Here is a 9,182-nt window from a genome sequence, read left to right as displayed (position 1 = left end):
TTTGTTCCGGGATCTGATCGTGGGTGCGATAAAATGGCGACAAGAAGGATGCCCGGGGTGTTGAAGGGGGATCATATACCTGACTAGCGAAGAATGGAATGCGGTTTTATGGTACGGTAGACAGGACGGGGCGAAGAAAGAAAATTGATTCTTTGTATATGAGAGGAATAAATCGAATTTTTCTCAAGAGGATTCTCGAGGTCTAATAGCTAGCGAAACCATTAAAAATTTGTTCCGGACTGATTGGGGTCTGATAAAATGGCGACTACGGAGATGACAGTCGTCTGAAGGAATATGCTGACGAGAATGGAATGTGAACTTTATGGTATGATACTGTATGAATGACTTTATAACTTGGATTGAAGGAAGGAAACTGATTCTTTGCATTGCATTACTCCGAGGTTGTTCGTGGGCTCCGGCAAAATGATGCCAGCGATAAGAAGGACGAGGAATGCCTGAAGGGAATATGCTTGTCCTGGCGAGAACGGAATGCGACTTTTATAGTATGATACTCAGCTTAGATCGAAGAAAACTGATTCTCTATATATATGAGATACAAATCACACATTTTTCTTAAGACGAAAGATTTTTCCAGACCCAATAGCTAACGAAAAGCTATTAAAATTTATTCCCGGCCCGCTCGTGGGATCCGACAAAATGATGCCAGCGATAAAAAGGACGAGGAACGTCTGAAGTGAATATGCTTGTCCTGACGAGAACGGAATGCGAATTTTATAGTATGATACACAGCTTAGATCGAAGGAAACTGATTCTCTGTATATATGAGATACAAATCACACATTTTTCTTAAGACGAAAGATTTTTCCAGACCCAATAGCTAACGAAAAGCTATTAAAATTTATTCCGGGTCCACGCGTGGGATCCGACAAAATGGCGCTAGCGATAAAAAGGACGTCGAACGTCTGAAGGGAATATGCCTGTCCTGACGAGAACGGAATGCGAATTTATGGTATGATACACAGCTTAGATCGAAGGAAATTGATTCTCTGTATATATGAGATACAAATCACACATTTTTCTTAAGATGAAAGATTTTTCCAAACACTTTAATAGCTAGCGAAAAACTATTAAAATTTATTCCGGGACCGATCGTGTGTCCGACAAAACGGCGTCAGCAATAAAAAGGACGACGAAGGGAATATGTTCGATCCCGGTGTTAATGGAAAAAGATTTTAGCGGTACGATACGCAGAACGCTCCGAAAGTAGGAATTTACTTTGTATATATGGGGATGTAAATCGAGTTTCTTCTTAAGACAAAAGGCCTTTCTCAACGCCTAATAGTTAGCGAAACTTAAAAATTTGTTTCGAGACCGCTCAGGATTCGATAAAGTGATATCTGCGACAAGAAAGATGAGGGAAGTCTGAAGGGAATATACTTGACCTGACGAGAACAGAATGCAATAGGAAAACAGGAACGGGTTCGCACTAAATGTTTTTCTAACGAACTCGGAGCTCTTAGTCTATAACAAACGTGTCTGAAAAATTGTCTGAAAAATTTTTTAGATATTTCTAACTCTCTCGAAGCAACGCAACGCGTTAATTTTTAGGCTGGGATGAAAAGAAAATAAGAGGGGCAAAGACAGAAATTTAAGTTACAAATCATTTATTGTTATATTGTTGTACCTATTATATCAATTCATAAATAAAAGTTACAAATTACGATTTGAGAAAATAATACGAAGAATTTCATTAAATCTCAGAGAAGTTAATTCCACAAATATTATATCGAAATACATATCCAAAAATGTTAAATCGTTTATTTGCGTGCGTACATTGCGCGCGATTTCGTGATAATTTCCTTTCAAACTGAGTTTTACAATATCGCTATCTATGTAACTTTTTGGAAGGTTTAATTCTATTTCTTTTATAAGATATTGCGCATTTGTTAACATTATCGGCCACGTTTTGTAAATGTTTTAAATGCGCGTCGACACATTTCACAATATTTTTCAAACCGTGAAAAGTACTCTTCTGCATCACAATTGCGACAGCATAGGTTTTACGCCTCTTCGTCGGTGGCTGCGAATCCGTAGTCGTTCCTCGATGTTGAATTTCGATATTTTCCATAGTGGCCTCTTCATTTTCTTTATACGCCAGTAATATGGACCGTGACCATAAGAGGAGGTAAAGTTGATCGCAACATTTTTGACAATGATAGGATCCGGTCTCGATTTATTGTTAGCGTTTAAATACTCGTCGATAAGCCCCATGTTGTTTAGGAATTGTTGTCAGGAATCAGCGTCGAAATAAATTCCTTCTGCATAATTACCGGTTAATTTAACCATTGGCACAAAAATTCCTTCGTTTGTCGTTTGCAATCCGACGTGTATCCTTTTCGTGTGAGAGATGTTGAGTCCATATGTTGTCGAGAGCATCATATGGAACTTGTCGTTTCGTTCCTCGTTACAATTTTCCTTCGGAATATCGCAGATATACTTGCGCTTCTCGGAATCGCGGGCAATGTTCGGTTCCGGAGTATTACGCTTCTCGGTATCGGGAACAGCTTTTCGGCTCGCCATTGTTCCTGTTTTCTTCTCAAATGTAACTAATAATCACAAGCGTCGAAATGAGAGACTACTTCGGATTTACGAAGTTGAAACCTCGAAGGATGGCACTCGAATGAATCGAGGGCTGACGAATTCGTCGAGCTCGTCGACTTATCTACTAAGAAAAAGAACTGCGCGCGCGGATGGGCAAATGAAAAATTATAAAATTTAAAAAATTTAAAAAATTTTAAAAGGTTTTAAAATTTAAAAATTTTAAATTGTAAAATTATAAAATCTTTTAAACTTTAGATTTTCTAGACTTTTAAAACTTCTTCGCAAAATATTTTTAATAATAAATCTAGAAACTACAAAATAAGCGAGTTAGAGATGTTTCTTGAATGGGGAGCTCGGATTTTCTTTTAGCTAAGTTTTAGGTAGAGAAATAGAAAAGAAAAGGTGAGAGAATAGAAAAAGTGTAACCTGTATTAAGGAGAATTTTGACCTGTCCAATGGCGCTGCATTTTCTGCGGGCCGCCCTCTTTTCGGAGCGCGTGAGTAAGATTTTCAAAGTATAAATACCGTGCGGAATTATAGAAAAGTCTATTTCCGAGATTATACTTTCTCGGGGTGACTTGACCGGTTTTTACATTACTGCGTCGATTCGTTCGCTGTTTTAATTCTAAAAAATAGTGAAGGAATAAAAAATGGCACTCAGTGAAAAATTAAGAAGATTTTTTATCGTGTGCGCGAATATCAACCCGACGTTAAACGCGAGTGCTTATATCTCGCTATTAACAAATGAAGAAGAAGCAAATTACATCACGTTTGCAAAATTCGTACCGGAGTGCTCGAAAACCCTATTGAGCATTATGTTCAGATTAGGGTATTTCACGGACAAAAGACTTTTAAATATTGTGAAAGAATACATAACCGGTGCAATGGCTGGCGTGGGGGAGGATGATGCCGGTGGACATATCGGTTATTTTACAAGGTGCACCGGAGGAGGTAAATATTTATTTTTTAAAGTAATTGAAATTAGAATATGTAGGTATAAAAATTCTAAATTTAAATATTTTTTTTAAGCGAGAGATAACATCGCGGTTGTACATCCGTACCAACTACGAGGGCTGAGACGCCCCGCCGAAGACGAGGTGGAAGGAGTAAACGATCGTGAGTAAATAATAGAAAATTGATATAATTGAAAATCTAGATTTTTAAATTTTCAGATTTTTAAATTAAAATATCGAATTTTTAGGACGAGTGCGAATGCGGATAGACGTGCAACCTGAGGAGGAGGAGGGTATCCCAATGGTTGATCTGGTTTCAGGTAAGAAAATAGCAAATATTGCTTTCAAAATTATCTCACAGAATATCGAATTCAATTAATAAAAGCTTAATTTTGTTTCAGATGTGGAGGAAAATAGCGACGAGGAGCCGACTCTGAGCGAAGCCGACACAGAAATTTACGCACCTCGTGAGTAATTATTTAAAATAATAAAAGTTATAAAACTCGTATTAGCTAATTCTTGAAAAAAGGTAATAATAATAACGACTTCTTTCTTTTTTAGTACAAGCAAACGACCTGGATGAATCAGAATATGGAGAAGAAGAAAATGAAGAGGAGGAAAACCAAGAAGAACAAGAAGAAGAAGATGTAGATGAAGAAGGAGAAGAAATTGATGAAGAAGAAAGACAAGAAGATAGAGAAGGAGAAGAAGATGACGATAACGATGACGAGGAAGAAGACGATGGCGAAGAAAACAGGAGAAGAGCCTTTGAGCAAATGTGCGACGGCCTTTTAGAAGAAGAGATCGAGATTTTCCATCAATGCGAAACACGGACGGGCTATTCTCCGGAAAATTATGAAGGTAAATTTAATATTATTTTTAAATTTTAAGATAATTTATTCTTTCCGTTAAATTTATAATTAAATGTTTTTTTGCTAGATTAATACGATCTATAAAAGCTTTGTAAAAGCGAAGAGGAAAGCTGCTCAAGGTAAGAGATACCTTTGGTATGCTGGAATCTATTCGCTAACATAAAATCGAGTATAATTAAAATATTTATCATTAATATTTTTTGTTTCCCATTTTCAGTACAAACAGGAGGAGGCATTTCACGCGAAGAAGAAGAAGAAGAAGAAGAAGAAGAAGAAGAACAAGAAGATCATCATTTACACCGGCTTCAGAACCATTCGACGGATCTTCAACAGCATCACCAGCAGCAACATCAGCAACAGCAGCAGCACCACCAGCAGTAGCAGCAGCAGCAGCAGCAGCAGCAGCAACAGCAACATCAACAACAGCAGCAGCAGCAGCAACAGCAGGAGCACCGGTTAACCGGCGAGGATGCCGCGATCGACGACAGCGACACGGTCAGTGAAAATTTCACTTATATTGTATTACGGGCGGAAAACTCTCGTAAATTTCAAAAATTTGAAGTACTAGGTAGGGAGGCGACATTCGCGATACGTCCTCTCGCGGAGGGTGCTAGCGATATCGCGAATTATTTAGAAAACGCGTTTCGCGAAATCCACGCGTATGCGATACGTTTGGGCGATTATGTGGGGTTATCCTTCGATTCGCCAAATTTATCGCATGGCCCTGCAGGTCTTTCGTTTCGTCCGGCGCGAGACTTGACTCACGAGGACATATGGAAACTCGTGAGTTCGGTAGCGCAAAGCGCCGGGGGTTTCGATATCGCGATGGATTTCACCATACGCGTTTTTAACGTAGCGGTACCTTCGGGGCGCGGGGGATCAAATAAATTAACGCGAGAAAGCGTCGCGAAACGCTCGATTTTACAAATAAAAAATTCCGACAATCTATGCCTTCCTCGCTCCCTCGTAACGGCGAGGATTTACTGCGAGCGTGGTACTCTGCGCACGGGAGAATTGCACGAACGGTGGGAATCCGTAAGATACGCGACGTCTTCGTTACAGCGTGAGTTGGCGATTGAGTTAACGAGGAGCGCGGGTATCGTGATCCCCGAGGAAGGTTGCGGATATAATGAAATCGAGCGTTTTCAACGGTTTCTCGCCGCGGAAAATATCGCTATAATAATTTATAATTTTAGTAGTTTTGGCCGAGGTGAAAAACCGAGATACGACGGTCGCGCATTACTCGCCTCCCTCGGACGCGAACCTTCGTATACATTAAATATAATGTATTACGAGGATTCGCGTCATTATAATCCTATATTAAATTTAAGAGCTGCAGGCGGTTCACGCGGCGGTTACTGCGAAACGTGCAACGAGGGCTTTCGAAATGATAGGGGGCATCGTTGCGCAAAAAAATGCCCTCGTTGTCGCGCCTCACCTCCGTGCGTAAATCGTGATAGAGAAATAATTAGGTGCGAAGCGTGTAATCGTACGTTTTTCGGTAATTCTTGTTTCGAGCGTCACCGAGCGGAAAAATCATATAACGGGAAATCTCGCGCGAGCATATGTAATTCCGTTAAAATTTGTAGCGATTGCGGGCGATTTATACGTGCAAACACGTTACATAAATGCGACACGGTCTTTTGTAAAACATGTCGTTCGTTACAACCGTCGAATCATCTATGTTTCATGCGTCCTCTTGCTCGTAAAGCTAGCGATCCCGGCGAGGATACAAGTACCCTGATAATGCGAGCAGAAAAAAAGACGTGTGAAAATGAAAACGATAACGTTGCGATGAACGAACAAACAGGCGGTCGTGTCGCGTTTATATTTTACGATTTTGAAACGCGGCAAGACGAGACGCTCGTAGGTACCGAAAACGTGAGAATTCATGTACTGACTCTTTGCGTAGCGCAACAAATTTGCGTAGCATGTGCAAACGAAGACGACATGACGGTGCGATGCCGATGGTGCGGAATGCGCGAGTTCGTATTCCGTCTCGATCCCGTGAAACAATTTGTCGATTTCGCAACGCGAACGACAAAATGTTTCAAACAAATTATTATCGCGCATAATGCGAAAGCGTTCGACGCGCAATTTATCTTAAAATATTTTGTAGAAAATCCGAAGAGCACCCATGAACCGAGCGTTATTTTGAACGGAACAAAAATCGTCGTAATGACGGTCGGACATACGAAGTTTATCGATAGCATTAATTATATGCCGATGCGTTTATCCGATTTACCTAAGGCCTTTGGTCTGAGCGATACGTCGAATAAAGGCTGTTTCCCGCACTTATTTAATACTATCGATAACCAATCGTATATAGGATCAATTCCCGATGTTAGATATTATTCTCCCGATCACATGTCGCCGGAAGAACGCGAAAAGTTCCACGCATGGCACGCGAAAATGGTTCGTGAAAATTATATTTTTGACTTTCAGCGCGAAATTATCAGCTATTGTCGAAACGACGTAGATATCCTTCGACGAGCGTGCATGAGTTTTAGAAAAATATTTTTAGAACGTGGAAACGTGTGTCCGTTTGAGGAATGTACGACTATCGCTTCCACATGCATGAGAGTTTTTCGTAAAAACTTTTTGCGTGAGGAGGAAATAGGAGTCATTCCGTCGGGCGGTTACAGAAACGTTGACAGGCAATCGCACAAAGTTCTACAGTGGTTGATGTGGATGGAACGCGAACTCGAACATCCCATTATCCACGCGGGGCGAGGCCGCGAATATAAAGTCGACAGCACGCCCGTTGATGGATATTACGAAACGGAAAACGGGTCACGACGCTGGGTGCTACAATTTCACGGTTGTTTCTGGCATGGGTGCCCTTCGTGCTTTAAAGTAAATCGCGATAGTACGCTTTCGTCTGCGAATCGCGGGGATACGATCGACGCGCGCTACGAACGGACGCTCGCGATGTCATGGCGCCTTCGTAAACGCGGTTACCACGTGATGGAGAAATGGGAGTGCTCCTTCGACCGAGAAATTTCGAATAATAGAGAAATGCAGAATTTTCTTAAGGATCATCCATTGATAAAGAACACTCCTCTCGATCCTCGCGAAGCGTTTTATGGTGGACGCACGGGAAATATCATCACGCGATATGAAGTTTCAGGTACGGAAAAAATACGTTACGTCGACGTATGTTCTCTGTATCCTTTCGTATTGAAAACCGGTGTTTTCCCGATCCTAAAATTTACGTAGGGCAAGAGTGTTCTTCGTTAATCGGGGTATCACCAAATTATAATTTCAACTCGGTCGAAGGTCTCGTGCGATGTAAAGTACTCCCACCACGTGATCTCTTTCATCCGGTACTACCGTACCGCGTACAAGGTAAATTATTGTTTGCATTATGTCGGAGTTGCTGCGAAACGTTCTCACAAGTTGAGTGTACTCACGAGAACCCGGTGGATCGAGAATTCGAGGGTACCTGGGTATCTTGTGAATTACGCAAAGCCGTCGAGAAGGGTTATCTCGTGACGCATGTGAGCGAAATTTGGGAATATAAAGTCGCGCGATACGATAGCGATACTCGTCAAGGCGGACTGTTTGCCGAATATATTAATACCTTTTTGCAATTAAAACAAGAAGCGAGCGGCTGGCCGAGCGAATGCAGGGAAGGCGCTGACGATGATGTTAAGGAGCGTTACCTTCGGGAATACGAGGAAACCGAGGGTATCACACTCGACAGGCGAAACATCGCGCGTAATCCCGGTTTACGTTCGGTCGCTAAGCTTTGTTTAAATTCATTTTGGGGAAAATTCGGCCAACGATCCAATTTGCCGAATACCGAAATTATAAAATCTCACCAGCAATTTATGACTTTGCTTACGAGTCTTGAGCACGAGATAACCGGTATATTACCCGTAAACGACGAGGTAATATATGTTTCGTGGCGACTCCGAAAAGAGGCGGTCGTGCATTCTCCGCTTACGAACGTTGTGATCGCGGCATACACAACGGCGCAAGCACGATTAAAATTGTACAGTTACTTAGAATTATTGGATAAATGGGTTTTATATTACGACACGGATTCGTGTATATATGTCAGTACCGGCGATCCGAATGAGTATGAACCGCGTACGGGGAATTTCCTGGGTGACATGACAGACGAGCTCGAGAGCTACGGCCGCGGTAGCTACATCGAATCGTTCGTTTCCGGTGGCCCGAAATTCTACGCGTACATTGTTCGTACTCCATCGGGGGTGCACACACGAAATATGTAAAATTAAGGGTATTACTTTAAATTCATCGAATAGCAGATTAATAAATTTTAGTAGTATTAAGAATATGTTGATAGAAAAGGAAAGAACAAGACAAGACGAAGCCGGTCCATCGATAAATCTACATTTCAGTGCAATTCGACGCACAGCGTTTCACGACGTTGTTACGCGAGATGAAACAAAGATATGCTCACCGGTATTGCTGAAACGTAGATTTATTAATAACCGTTATTCGGTTCCGTACGGTTATGCACCGGAATAAATTTTCTCGTCCTAAGCTTTCTTAAATAATCGAGTTTTCCTAGTCAAAGATTGTAAGAAATTTTTGTAAAATATATTTTTCAGAGAGAACGAGATGTAAAAATAATGTAAATGTGTACATGTGCTGATATTAATTTATATCTTAAGTAAATATTGTAATTTTAAAATTAAGAAGTTTTATTTTTATAAAATTGATGTTCGATTTATTTTAAATAAATCTATAAAAATTATATTTCTTAAAACATGTTTTTTCCCATAACTCCTTACCGCCTTCCTTCAGCCATTTAAAAAAAAAA

At 40.7% G+C, this 9,182-nt stretch overlaps 2 protein-coding genes and 1 pseudogene across 2 annotated transcripts; 2 read left to right on the top strand and 1 right to left on the bottom strand.

Annotated features, from left to right (window-relative positions):
* Window positions 1-659: 659 nt before the first annotated feature.
* Window positions 660-3,054, bottom strand: LOC148935330 (uncharacterized; annotated as a pseudogene).
* A 64-nt stretch (window positions 3,055-3,118) lies between these two features.
* On the top strand, window positions 3,119-4,672 carry LOC105422667 (uncharacterized). The gene is made up of 6 exons (XM_089081662.1): window positions 3,119-3,678; window positions 3,764-3,835; window positions 3,917-3,982; window positions 4,077-4,376; window positions 4,455-4,506; window positions 4,605-4,672. The coding sequence occupies exons 2-5, from the start codon at window positions 3,775-3,777 to the stop codon at window positions 4,457-4,459; spliced, it is 432 nt and encodes a 143-aa protein (XP_088937788.1). The 5' UTR covers window positions 3,119-3,678; window positions 3,764-3,774; the 3' UTR covers window positions 4,460-4,506; window positions 4,605-4,672.
* A 99-nt stretch (window positions 4,673-4,771) lies between these two features.
* Window positions 4,772-7,610, top strand: LOC148935329 (uncharacterized). Its single transcript, XM_089081661.1, has one exon. It carries the CDS (start codon window positions 5,213-5,215, stop codon window positions 7,604-7,606), a length of 2,394 nt encoding a protein of 797 aa, XP_088937787.1. The 5' UTR covers window positions 4,772-5,212; the 3' UTR covers window positions 7,607-7,610.
* Window positions 7,611-9,182: the final 1,572 nt, after the last annotated feature.

The sequence above is a fragment of the Pogonomyrmex barbatus genome, unplaced genomic scaffold (assembly GCF_055798465.1).
Source record: "Pogonomyrmex barbatus isolate J1 unplaced genomic scaffold, ASM5579846v1 scaffold5, whole genome shotgun sequence".
NCBI classification, from domain to species: domain Eukaryota; kingdom Metazoa; phylum Arthropoda; class Insecta; order Hymenoptera; family Formicidae; genus Pogonomyrmex; species Pogonomyrmex barbatus.
This window is presented reverse-complemented; position numbering and strand designations above follow the sequence as displayed.

Bases quoted from the DNA above. Each gene is read 5' to 3' on its own strand.
- LOC105422667 (XM_089081662.1), top strand. From the start codon at position 3,775: ATGCGGATAGACGTGCAACCTGAGGAGGAGGAGGGTATCCCAATGGTT. The intron at 3,836-3,916 runs GTAAGAAAATAG...ATTTTGTTTCAG, and splicing joins AATGGTTGATCTGGTTTCAG to ATGTGGAGGAAAATAGCGAC. The intron at 3,983-4,076 runs GTGAGTAATTAT...TTTCTTTTTTAG, and splicing joins CACAGAAATTTACGCACCTC to TACAAGCAAACGACCTGGAT.
- LOC148935329 (XM_089081661.1), top strand. From the start codon at position 5,213: ATGGATTTCACCATACGCGTTTTTAACGTAGCGGTACCTTCGGGGCGC.